The sequence below is a fragment of the Tamandua tetradactyla genome, chromosome 13 (genome assembly GCF_023851605.1).
Source record: "Tamandua tetradactyla isolate mTamTet1 chromosome 13, mTamTet1.pri, whole genome shotgun sequence".
NCBI lineage: Eukaryota > Metazoa > Chordata > Mammalia > Pilosa > Myrmecophagidae > Tamandua > Tamandua tetradactyla.
Genome location: NC_135339.1, coordinates 5,192,396 through 5,205,749, shown reverse-complemented (window position 1 = coordinate 5,205,749; position 13,354 = coordinate 5,192,396). Strand labels below are relative to the sequence as shown.

Sequence of the window (13,354 nt, the reverse complement as noted above, 5' to 3'; positions counted from 1 at the left end):
GTAATAAATTTCCCTCTTAGCACTGCCTTTGCTGTGTCCCATAGGTTTTGATATGTTGTGTTTTCATTTTCATTCGCCTCAAGATATTTACTAATTTCTCTTGTAATTTCTTCCTTAACCCACTCGTTGTTTAAGAGTGTGTTGTTGAGCCTCCACGTATTTGTGAATTTTCTGGCACTCTGCCTATTATTGATTTCAAACTTCATTCCTTTATGATCCGAGAAAGTGTTGTGTATGATTTCAATCTTTTTAAATTTGTTGAGACTTGCTTTGTGACCCAGCATATGGTCTATCTTTGAGAATGATCCATGAGCACTTGAGAAAAAGGTGTAACCTGCTGTTGTGGGATGTAATGTCCTATAAATGTCTGTTAAGTCTATCTCATTTATTGTAATATTCAAATTCTCTGTTTCTTTATTCATCCTCTGTCTAGATGTTCTGTCCATTGATGAGAGTGGCGAATTGAAGTCTCCAACTATTATGGTGGATGTGTCTATTTCCCTTTTCAGTGATTACAGTGTATTCCTCACGTATTTTGGGGCATTTTGATTCGGTGCATAAATATTTATGATTGTTATGTCTTCTTGTTGAATTGTTCCTTTTATTAGTAGATAGTATCCTTCTTTGTCTCTTTTAACTGTTTTACATTTGAAGTCTAATTTGTTGGATATTAGTATAGCCACTCCTGCTCTTTTCTGGTTGTTATTTGCATGAAATATCTTTTCCCAACCTTTCACTTTCAACCTATGTTTATCTTTGGGTCTAAGATGTGTTTCCTGTAGACAGCATATAGAAGGATCCTGTTTTTTAATCCATTCTGCCCGTTTATGTCTTTTGATTGGGGAATTCAGTCCATTAACATTTAGTGTTATTATTGTTTGGGTAATACTTTCCTCTACCATTTTGCCTTTTGTATTATATATATCATATCTGATTTTCCTTCTTTCTACACTCTTCTCCATACCTCTCTCTTCTGTCTTTTCGTATCTGACTCTAGTGCTCCCTTTAGTATTTCTTGCAGAGCTGGTCTCTTGGTCACAAATTCTCTCAGTGACTTTTTGTCTGAAAATGTTTTAATTTCTCCCTCATTTTTGAAGGACAATTTTGCTGGATATAGAAGTCTTGTTTGGCGATTTTTCTCTTTTAGTAATTTAAATATATCATCCCACTGTCTTCTAGCTTCCATGGTTTCTGCTGAGAAATCTACACATAGTCTTATTGGGTTTCCCTTGAATGTGACAGATTGTTTTTCTCTTGCTGCTTTCAAGATCCTCTCTTTCTCTTTGACCTCTGACATTCTAACTAGTAAGTGTCTTGGAGAATGCCTATTTGGGTCTAATCTCTTTGGGGTGCGCTGCACTTCTTGGATCTGTAAATTTAGGTCTTTCATAAGAGTTGGGAAATTTTCAGTGATAATTTCTTCCATTCGTTTTTCTCCTCCTTTTCCCTTCTCTTCTCCTTCTGGGACACCCACAACACGTATATTTGTGCGCTTCATATTATCATTCAATTCCCTGAGCCCCTGCTCAGATTTTTCCGTTCTTTTCCCTATAGTTTTTGTTTCTTTTTGGATTTCAGATGTTCCATCCTCCAGTTCACTAATTCTATCCTCTGTCTCTTTAAGTCTACCATTGTAGGTTTCCATTGTTTTTTTCATCTCTTCTACTGTCTTTCAATCCCATAAGTTCTGTGATTTGTTTTTTCAAACTTTCCATTTCTTCTTTTTGTTGATCCCATGCCTTCTTCATGTCCTCCCTCAATTGATTGATTTGGTTTTTGAAGAGGTTTTCCATTTCTGTTGGTATATTCAGAATTAGTTGTCTCAGCTCCTGTATCTCATTTGAGCTATTGGTTTGTTCCTTTGACTGGGCCATATCTTCAATTTTCTGAGCGTGATCCATTATCATCTGCTGGCGTCTGGGCATTTAATCAGATTTCCCTGAGTGTGGGACTCAGCAGGTTGAAAAACTTTCCTGTGAAGTCTCTGGGCTCTGTTTTTCTTATCCTGCCCAGTATGTGGTGCTTGTCTGTCTGCGGGTCCCACCAGCAAAAGATGTTGTGGCTCCTTTAACTTTGGAAGACTCTCGCTGCTGGGTGTGTGGTGGAGACAGAGGAAAGGTTGTAGGTTGGTTTTAATGGCTTCAAATTGTGAAGTCCTGGGATCTGAATTCCTTGAGAGAGGGATTCCACCTGAGTTGTGTTTCACCCCTCCCGCAGGGAAGGTTCAGGTGGTAGAGAGCCCTGAAAGCAGCCTGTTTCTGGGTTCGGGGCTGTTGCAACCTGTGTAGTCCCAGCACTGAGCCCAGAGGTAACAAAGCCTCTGTAGAAACAGCCGCAGAAGGCTCTGTTTTGCCCCCTTTCCTCTTTTTAAGTCAGCCCAATTGGCGACTTCCGCCTTGATCAGTTTCGCCTGAGCTGAGGGCCTATTTTTAGTAGTCAGAAGTTGTTCATTAATGCCAATATTGGTGTTAGATTGTGCTCAGTCTCTGCTACTGTTGGAGACTCTTTACTTTCCCTATGGGAAGTCGCCTGTGGGGGAGGATCGCCAGCTGCCACAGCTTGGGGAACCACTGTTCGGAGGCTCCCAGCCGGCCCGGGAAGCCGTGTGTGGGAGGGCCGCCGCGGCTTGTGGAACCGCCGATCCAAGGTTCCCAGCCGGCCCGGGAAGCCGCGTGTGTGGAAGGGGCTCCAGTCGCCAGCCACCGTGGCTTGGGGAATCTGATCCAAAGCTCCGACCCGGCCCCAGAAGGAGGGAGGGAGGGGCTCCAGCCACCAGTCGCCGCGGCCCGGGGAAGCGCGCGCCTCTCGGAGACCTCACCGCAGCGGAGTCTCTTAGCTGGTCCAGCCGGTCCAGAATGGGGTACGCTGTGTGTCTGGTCTCTGTCGTGGCTCCAGGAGCTGTTCTGTATTGTTTCTAGTTCTTTAGTAGTTGTTCTGAAGGAGGAACTAAGACCCGCGTGCCTTACTAAGCCGCCATCTTCTCCGGAAGTCTCAGAATTTATTCTTATTGAGGATCCCTTGTCTGTAACAAATTGCTCTTCTGGTGCTGCTTTCAGAATTCTCTATCTATGGCATTTGAAATTCTGGTTAGTATATGTCTTGGAGTAGGTCTATTAGAGTTTGCTTTGTTTGGAGTACATTTTGCTTCTTGGATATGTATATTAATGTCTTCCATAAGAGTTGGGAAATTTTCAGTCATTATTTTCTCAAATATTCTTTCTGCTCCTTTTCTCTTCTCTTCTTCTGGGACACTCATGATGCATAAATATGCACACTTCATGCTGTCACTCAAATTTCCAAGCCTCTGCTCAATTTTTTCTATTCTTTTCTCTATCTGTTCTTCTGACTGTATGATTTCAATTTTCCTATCTTCTAATTCACTGTTTCTTTCTTCACTCTATTGAAATCTCTGTTGTAGGACTCTGGGGTATTGTTTGTTCTACTATTGTGTCTTTTAGTCCATGATTTATATTGTTTTCTTTTACGCTTTCTAATTCTTCTTTATATTCACACATTGTCTTCTTAATATCTGTGCCAGTTTAAAAGTATTCTGTGCCCCTGAAAAGCCATGTCCTTAAATCCTGATTCAGTATTGTAGGGTAGAAACCCTTTTAATTAGATTATCTCCACAGAGATGTGGTGCTCCCAGTAGTGGGTGTGACCATTTGATGAGATTCTGTCCAGGAAGATGTGGCGTGTCCAGCTGTGGGTGTGGCCTTAGATGGAGATGCAACTCCACCCATTCTGGGTGGGTCTTGATTAGTTTACTGGAATCCTTGAAAAGGGAAAACTTTTTGGAGAAACCTCAGATGCAGATGTGTGAAGAACAGTTGCTTTAAAGCTGACAGACACATGGATGTTTGGAGATGCTTGGAATGCTAACAGAGAGGGCTGGTGCTTAGACATGGACAGAGGCCAGCCGACATTACCATGTGCATTCCCATGAGATACTAAGTAAGCCAGAACCCAGAGTTGTGTCCTGGAGGAACTAACTGAAGGCCCACAGACCCTTAGAGAGAAAACCACTGGCATCAGAAGCTGGAAGCAACAAGGCTGGAGACAAAGACCAGCAGACACCAGCCATGTGCCTTCCCAGCTGACAGAGGTGTTCCAGACGGCGTCAGCCTTTCTTGAGTGAAGGAAGCCTCTTGTTGGTGGCTTAACCTTTACATTTTCACAGCCGTAGAATTGTAACTTGCAACTTATTAAATTCTCTTTTAAAAGCTATTCCATTTCTGGTATATTGCATTTCAACAGCTTAAAAAACTAATACAGTATCCTTTATCTTTTTTAAGCATATTTTCCTTCATCTCCTTGAATTTATTTAGCACATTTGTTTGAACTTCTGTGATTAGTTGTTCCAAATTCCCTATCTCCTTTGAAGTTTTAATTTATTCCCTTGTCTAAACCATATCTTCCTGTTTTTTATTATGGCTTATAATTTTTTTTCCTGATGTTTATGCATCTGATCATCTTTATATATTAACTCTGAAGATCAATCTCTCCCTCTTATTTAGGGTTTTATTGTTGATTGGCTTTGTGTAGACTCTTCTTTGACTCTTGATCCACTTATTCTAGACCTTCAGAATGACTTGTGTTTAACTGGTTAGATTTTCTCAGCTCTTCTTCATATGATTCTTGACCTGGATATGCCGTTTTAAGGTTGTATTTTTGTGTAATTGTTTCACCTCCAGGAGAAAATTTCCTTTCCTCTGTTCCTTCACTGGGAATCTTGATTTGTTCTGTTTGTTTTTGTGCAGAATTTTCTCCCCAGCTCCTATAATTTGTTTAATTTTTCTCCCTTACTTAGTGCCCTGTTTTCCTTATACTTTTCAGTTTTGGGACTCTCTCATCTTACAGCAGTTCATTCTAAACCTGCCATTTCCCCACCCACCCCCCATAAAAAGTAAAACCACTCCCTTGTTTTCATGCTTGTTCTCCCTCTCTCTGTCTCTAAAGCTTCTCTGCCACTGTTTTTTCCCCTTTAGGGTATCCTAACCTGGAGAGCTAGATGTGATCAATCCAGAAAGGTGGGTCACTCCACAAAGTCTGTTTTACTTTTTAGGTGGTCCAGCCAACAGAAACTGAATTGAGTAAGGGAACAGTAGTTCCTACCAGCCTTTCTTTCACAGTCTTTCTCCTCCCCTCACCCCCCACTCCCTTGGGGCCCTTTTGTATGTAGCAACAGCTTGTGTTCTGCCCTGGGTCTCTGTGGACTTGGGTCCTTGCCCTCATATACATGGGGTTCTAACTTGGCAGCTGTGAGTTCCTCTATAGTCTGTGTCCTCAGTGGGAAGGATCCAGGCTGCTGCCTCTGAGCAACTCTGAAGCTGCACAGGACCAGGTAAAGGGAAGGAAAGATGTCTGGTGGTCTGGATGGAAGTTTCCTACCTGATATTTTTCTTTTTCTTCAATTCAGGGTTTGGAATCCTCCATTTCTACTATCCTCCAGAGTTCTAATCAAGTGGGAATTGTTCTTTTATGCACTGAATCACTGGGAAGGTTTTTTTTTCCCCCCAGAAATTGTCTTTTATCACTATGTTAATCATGTCCTCAAATCTATTTTTTAGTGGAAGCTGCTCACGCCCTGTCTTCAGCATCACCACTTCCACAGCGATACAGCTGTTCATGTGTCTTCTTGATTGAAGTGACTCCTATCATGTTGAAAGATGGTGGCGCTCTGCAACCAGTTATCAGTAGACATGAGAGTACAGAGGGCACCACCATTTTTCAATTGCATTTTTTTTTATTAATTAAAAAAAAATTAACTAACACAACATTTAGAAATCATTCCATTCTACATATGCAATCAGTAATTCTTAATATCATTACATAGATGTGTGATCATCATTTCTTAGTACATTTGCATCGTCAATTGCATTTTTATATTATGGAATCTTTTTTCTCTCTGTTGGTTCAGTTGGATACTTGCTGTGTTCCATCTTAAGTTCACTGATTCTTTTCTTCTTCATTTTGTTTTCAGTCCATCCCAGTGAGTTTTTAATTTCAATTATTATATTGTTTAGTTCCAAATGTTCCGTGTGGTTGTTCTTTATACCTTCTGTTCCCTTGTAGAAGCTTTCAGTTTTAACATTTGTGAAAGAGTATATGTGCAGAGACTGCTCAAATTTCTTGCCCATTTCTCTACTGAATTGACAGCCCTTTTCTTATAGATGTTTAGTGTCCTTTATATATTATGAATAATGATCTTTGTCAGTTACTCTCTGACTGGTCTTTTCACTTTCCTCAAAAGATCTTTCAATGAACAAAAAGTTCTTCATTTCAATGAACAAAAAGTTCTTCATTTTGAGGTAGTTGAACTCATCAGTCTTTTCCTTTATGGTCAATAACTTTTGAGTCCTGTTTGAAAAATCTTTTAACTTTGAGGCCCAATGAAGAATAATCTCCTATATTCTAAAAGTTTTATAGTTTTGCTATTAAAATTTAAATCTCATCGACCGCAAACTGAGGTGGAGTTCAGTTTCTTCTTTTTTACTTTGTTCTCCCACTCCACTGACAATCTAACAGCCTTTTCCTTTTAATTAGTTTTTTTATCCTGTTTGTGTGTGTGTTTAAACAAATACATATTACTTTAATTTTGAGATCATTATAGATTCACATACAGTTGTAGAGAATAATAATACAGGGAAATCCCCTGTACCCACTATCACATAAAGGCAACATCTTATAAAACTATGGTCAAGATGTAGGGTAGCTTCCCTCACTACAAATCACCCTCAGTTTCCCTTAGATAGCCACACTTACTTCCCCTCCTGCAATCATTTTTTCCTTAACCACAGCAACCACTAATCTTATCATCAGTTCTATAATTTTGACATTTGAAGACTATTATGTAAATGGAATCATATGGTGTATAATCTTTGGGGATTGACTGTTTTACTTAGTGTAATTCTCTGGAGATTATTCCAGGTTGTTTTTTATCAAGAGCTTGTTCTCTTTCACTGAGTAATGCATGGTGTGGATATGCCACAGTGTTTAACCATTCAGCTGCTGAAGGACATTGGGTATTTCTCTGGACAAATTTTTGTGTGGACATAAGTTTTTATTTCTTGGGATGAATGCTCAGGAGAGTGATTGTACCAACCACAGTAGGCTTGACAGCTCATCAATAAGTAAAGACTTTTCTTATGAGATTGATGTTCATATGAATGAATGTGGGTTTTTTGATATTATATAATGAGATGCATTAGCAATTGAGAGATGTGCATAACTTAATGAACCAGTATTTTCTAAATGACCATTGCATGATGTTTTGAAGTCACACAAGAGTAGAGATTTACCAAGTATAAGATGTACCAATGGATTTTAATGTGACTGAGTACCAAAAATTCATTGACATGGTTTCATATTCCATATTGCAGCTCCCCTTTAAGAAAACACTACTGGAGTTTTTGTGTTATATCAAAGAATAATATCCACAGTTGTCTGAAATGGCTATTACTTATTCCTCTTCTATTACATAATTGTATAAAACTAGTTTTTCTTTGCTTCCAAGTAACATATCACAAGATTGCAGGAATGTAAAACAATACCACTCTGCTCACTTATGCCTTTTTTGTTGTTGGGGATAGTAGTTATTTTTCATAAAAATGTCACTTATATTAACTAAATTTATTATTGTTAATGCCAAATGAATTAATAAATATTTCTTGAATTCTCAGTTTTACTTTCTAAAGGAGTATAATACATTTTTATATCTCATATAATAAATATCTATAGATGTAACCCACAGGGAAATAAAAGGTCTTTGGGGTCTTCAGTAATTTTTTACAGTATAAAAACCAAAAAGTTTGAGAATGGCTAGTGTGTGCCTTTCTTCCTCATGGTCCCAGGATGACTGCTGTCTGTCTGTATTGCAGACTGGAAGAGACAAGAATGCAAGAAAACGGGTATCACCTGTATCAGGAAGGCAAAACCCTTTCCTAGAAAACTCCATATTAATTTCATTACAAAGAACTTTCTCACATATTTCACCCTTAACTGCAGGGTAGTCAGGGAAGGTGAGAGCTTTTAGATGGCCCCATTGCTGATCAGGACATAACCGGGGGTTCTTCTAGTGAGGAAAAAGGGAAATGGATATTGGTAGACAGCTACCAGTGTCTCCAAGTTCCAGGGAATGCCCAGGGGAAATTCTTTCGTTTGATTCTTTTATACAGACTCCCCAAAACTTGTTTAGGCACCTCACCTCATTGTCTTCTTGACAATTCTTGGCCTCTGCTTCCCAGAGTGTTTGGTTTCCATGGGCTCTGCTTCTTGGTTCTACCCCCAAGGTATATTCTATTGTAATTGTGTATGGACTTGCAAAACATCATAAGCAAGACTGATCCAAATTGTGAAATGTCCCTTATTCTCCAAAAGAGCTTCTGTTTATCTTTGTGATTTGGTAACGTTCTTACTTTGTGATTTGGTAATAAAACTGCTTTCACACACCTCAGGCTCAGTCTTTCCCAATCTAGGTGTGCTAGTTTGAAAATATCACATACCCCAGAAAAGCCGTGTTTTAATCCTGATCTAATCTTGTAGGAGTAGCTGTTGCTTTTAATCCTGATTCAATACTGGAATTTGGAAACTTTCTATTAGATTATCTCCATGGAGATGTGACATACCCAATTGTGGGTGTGACCTTTTGATTTGATGTGACTCTACCCATTCAAAGTGGGTCTTGGTTAATTTACTGGAGTCCTTTAAAAGGGGAGACATTTTGGAGAAAGCACAGTTGCTTCAGACAGAGACATTTGGAGATGCAGAAACAAAACGCTCCCAGGGAAGCTGTTTGAAACCAGAAGCCAAAGGACCAATAGACACCAGCCACATGCCTTTCCAGCTGGTAAAAGAGTTCCAAACGCCATCAGGCTTTCTTGAGTCAAGATCTTTCTCTGGATGCCTTAATTTGGACATTTTCATGGCCTTGGAACTATAAACTTGTAACTTAATAAATCCCCTTTATAAAAGCCATCCCATTTCTGGTATCTTGCTTTCTGGCAGCATTAGCAAACTAGAACAGACATTGAGGCTTAGTTTTGATCTGAATGGGAGCTCTTTTCTTTCTGGTATGCCTGATTCCAATCTTGACACTGATGATTTGGCGCATTTGCACCTCATCTTATTTGGAAACTTGCCATTCTGACCATGGGATTGCATGGTGGCACCCACCCATACCCAGATATAATTTTTGTGCTTTTATATATCAATATTCATCTTTTCCTTCATTTGTGCATTTCTCATCAAAGCATTATTTTTTAAAAAGTTCTGTGCTAGCAGTTACCATTGGCACAGGGCTAGGAATCAGATTCAATTTTGTCTGGATTCTGTGCCTCTAACAATTCTTTGCATATAGTATTTGCACAAGAAATAAATGTGAAATGAATAAATGAATAATTTGAATGAATCCTCGGATTTGCTTTCTCAAAAACAGATCTGCTCTGGTTCTATACTTTTTAGTTTTTTCTGTAGGTCCAAATAACTGGACATGAAGTAGCAATGTAAAAAAAAAGAGTTTCTACGTGGGTTGATAGAGAAGTTTAGGTGATGGATGGTGGTCTTGGTAGTACAACTTGTGAGCATGGGTAATAGCACTGAATTATGTATTTGAATGTGGTAAAAAGGGGACATTTGAGGTCGTATATATGTTAGTAAAATGAATTTTAAAATAAAGTCCATGGTATTGCACAACACAGGAACTGTAACTTAAACCATGGACTATAATTAATAAGTACAATTATAGAAATATGCTTTTATCAATTGTAATAAAGTACCACACTAGTGCAAGATGTTACTAATATGGTGGTATATGGGAACCCTGTATTTTATACATGATTGTTCTGTAAACTGACAACTTCTCTAATAAGAACCACAAAAAAAACTCTGTATTTTCCAGGACTGGTTATTTGATTTTACAAATGCAAAATACTGGATTGTTCTAGCAAGTTAAAAAGAATAAAAGTTTTTCACATTTAAAAATTTTTTAAGATAAAGAGCACCTTGTAGTTCTCAGTCAGGATATATAATGTAATCCACCTTAACAGCTATGTCCGTCCCTACCCCAAATCCATTCTGTGTGGAAGAATGAATGTCATGAAGGTTAGGGGTTGACATACTTCTCTCACCATCTTAGAACTTGTGTCGATTTCCAGATGGTGTCAGATTGAGCCATTCCTTGTGAGATAATGAATATTGTGATAGTGTTGTAATTGGGTTTTCTGTACAAATAACCTAAACGTATGGCACCTTAGTTGTAGTTTAATAACCCCATTAAGATTCAGTGGTGTATCATCAGTAGGTGTCCCTTACGCCTACCCACTTGCATCCTTGACCCGGACAAAAACTTGCATGGTTACAGAGCAGCCTGGCTTGTGCCCAGAGCAGCCTCTCCATTTCCTGCAAATCAGAACTCGAGTCAGATGTTGGAGTGAAATCCCTAATCATGGCTGGTCTTTTGAGACAGACTTCATTAAGCATATTTTATGATTTTCTTCTTTTCCTTCCTGATTACCTAACTGACTGGCTTAAGACCCAAGAAATATTCCATTGAGGCTAAACACTTAGTAGCTATGTCTGCATTGTATTCCACTTAAGAGACCTGAACTTCAGTTTTCCACTCAGATTTATAAAATAAGAAAGTATAATAAAAATATTGAAACGATTTCACAAGCATTGCTGTAACGACAAAGGGATGACATGACTGAGCAGAAATGCCAGCTGGCAGCTTTCTTTGACATCTCGGAACGTGTTTTTAGGTGACTTGAGGGGAAGGGAACTTTGCGCGTTTCTTGATGGTTAGCTCTCTTTAAGGGGAGCTTCAGTGGAGTAGAGTCATCTTTTTCTCAGAGGAGTTTTTCCATGACCCTAGTTGCTGTGCACTTAGGACTGACCAGAGGACTTCACCTGCGGTCTCATCTTCACCTTCTGGCCATCCCCAGGGTTACTGTACGTGAACAGAGAATGTGTTGATTTAAAAAGATAGAAGAGCCTCTCTTCCTTTTGTATTAGCATTTTACTTATTTGGGTTTAGAGTAAGGATCACTGGATTCAGGAGAAGTTCCTTTCTTATTTTTAAAATTCAGATTTATGTTCCAGAATGTTCCCCTATTTAGCAAGCCTAGTGTGGAAGACTGCATCAGAAGGTCAGCCTAAAAGCAAAAAAGCCAGGTGGGAGGTGAAGAACTTGAAAGTCGAAGACTTGGACAACAGAAATGGAGATGAGAGTTGAGATTGAGCAACAGGAAGGAGGAAGATTTGATTCAGGGCTTTGTGAGTGAGTCGGGAGGGGAGTAGAGTGACCCGTAGCTTCTCTAGTCCAGAAGGAAGGGAAGACAGGTTGTGTAGTCTCCCTGTTGAACAGTCACATCCACAGCTAAGTCGCTTAGGTGGACTCAGCAGTTCTGTCTTTTTGGATCACTCTCCTTGGGATTCATGGTCTTCCTATCTAACTCAATATGTTGTTTCTGTGTACTTTGACTTAGATGTTTTGAAGACTCAGTTATAGCTCATTTCAAACTCTTTTTCTTTCCTTGCTCTTGGATATTAAATTCCTTTAGGGCAGGCATTGTCTGTTTTATTTATCTTTGCCAAATTCTACGAGATGTGGACCTTACATAATTTGGGCTCAGCAAATTCTAGCTGAAGGAATTATTTGTCAGAATTGTTATGATCAATGACTTGTTCTTTGCATATTTTAACCAAAGCTTTATACTTAACACCTGTTTGGTTTCCTTGCAGCATGAGAAGACTTTGGGACATTCCATGAGTCATTCAAGTAACATTTCTAAGGTATGGTGCCACCAAAATGTGTTATTTTTGTAGCTTATGTTCTCATACCTGTGCACAATAATCTGGTTTTTTGTTTGTTTGTTTTTTTACATGGGCAGGCACCGGGAATCGAACCTGTGTCCTCTGACATGGCAGGCAAGCATTCTTGCCTGCTGAGCCACCGTGGCCTGCCCTGTTTTGTTTTTTTAAAGACATAAAGTGCTTTGGTACGTTTCTTTAATCTGCTCTGGGATTGTATACCTATACAAACAAAGCATGTGGGAGTTGTTTTTATAATGAGCAGTTTTGTATGTGTTGGAAGAAGTAACAGTAAGGAGAAAATCCTTTTTGAAGGAACCTAGAGAATCACCCCAAGAATCTCTTACCTCAATTAGGAATGCATTTGACTCCAAGGAGCAGAAAGCCACATCTGGAAACTTCAATAGCTAGGGGGTTAAGTGGGTCATGTGACAGGATCACGTGTCAGATACCCAGAGTGGGTGAAGTTTCTCAAAGATGTCACCAGGGACCCAGGCACCTCATGTCTTCTCTGTGCCACCATCCTCAACACATTGTTACCGGCCTGCTCGTTCTCTAAAGGTCCCGAGATGGGAGCTAGACCTCTGGGTACCCTGACTGTGTCATTAGCATGCGCGAGAAGGGTGATGAAGGATAGAAGGTGTTACGACAGGAAGGTGGAGGCTTTCCTTGAAGCCTCTCCTTGCTATTGATATTGACCAGAATTGGATCACAAGGTACCCCTCGCTGGGAGGGGGCTGGGAAAGAGAGCATGGCAGGGCAGCCCAGCCAGCCACAGCACCCACCAAGCTGGTCTCCCAGGTAGACAGGGTGGGGGCACATAAGTGGCTGGGTGTTGGAGGTGGGAGTCAGCATCTCTCACTCAGCCCAGACACAGAATCTGGCCAGCCTCTTGTCCATCTACCATGCCATACAGGTAAGCATTGACTTTCTCCCTAGACCTGTGCTCTGGCCAAACATCGCTCCGGAGTCCAACTGGAAGATTTGAGCAATGTGACAAAACCTGGTTTGTCTCAGGCCTCATAAATACTCTGAAATCTGCAGGCACATTATTTACCATCTTAACTACACAGATGTTTTCATTCTTTCACATCAACCTATCTTTAAAGAGTAAAAGTAGAATTTAGCAAATCCTCTAGTCCATTCTCAGACATATTTGTGAACCAGTTGTATCACTCTTTCACTTACTTTTCCATAAGAAGAAAAGTTCAGCTTAGCCTGACATTAAAGCCTGTTTGGAGTTGGTGCTCAGCTCTCACCAAACCTGTCACTTGAACCACCTGCTTTGGCCACATCCTGTACGTGCCTTTCACTTCAGGTCCCTCCTGTCCCGTTGCTTTTCCTTCCCCTGCCGTGCTGGGGCTGTACTAACTGTGCGGTGGCAGGTCATTGTTGTTCCTGAATAAAGAGTCCATTAGTGGAGCTGTTTGACGTCATAGTGTTGAGAAAAGTTCAAGGTTGTGGCGGACTCAGGTGGCCGGTGGAGTTAGACCAGATTAAGCTTACCTACAGCCTGCAGCAGTGCCTGCTGCCTGGCCCCAGAGAC

The 13,354-nt window shown here is 40.1% G+C and overlaps 1 protein-coding gene across 19 annotated transcripts in view; it reads left to right on the top strand.

The window, feature by feature from the left end:
- MARCHF8 (membrane associated ring-CH-type finger 8) overlaps positions 1–13,354 on the top strand; it is a 237,764-nt gene that overhangs the window by 183,277 nt on the left and 41,133 nt on the right. For 18 of the 19 annotated variants that reach the window (XM_077124617.1, XM_077124616.1, XM_077124621.1 and 15 more), the window contains one exon: positions 11,740–11,790. The exons of the other annotated variant lie outside the window; for it this stretch is intronic. In XM_077124617.1, coding sequence (XP_076980732.1) covers positions 11,740–11,790 — 51 coding nt within the window. The remainder of the gene's footprint in view (positions 1–11,739; positions 11,791–13,354) is intronic. 19 annotated transcript variants of the gene reach the window in all.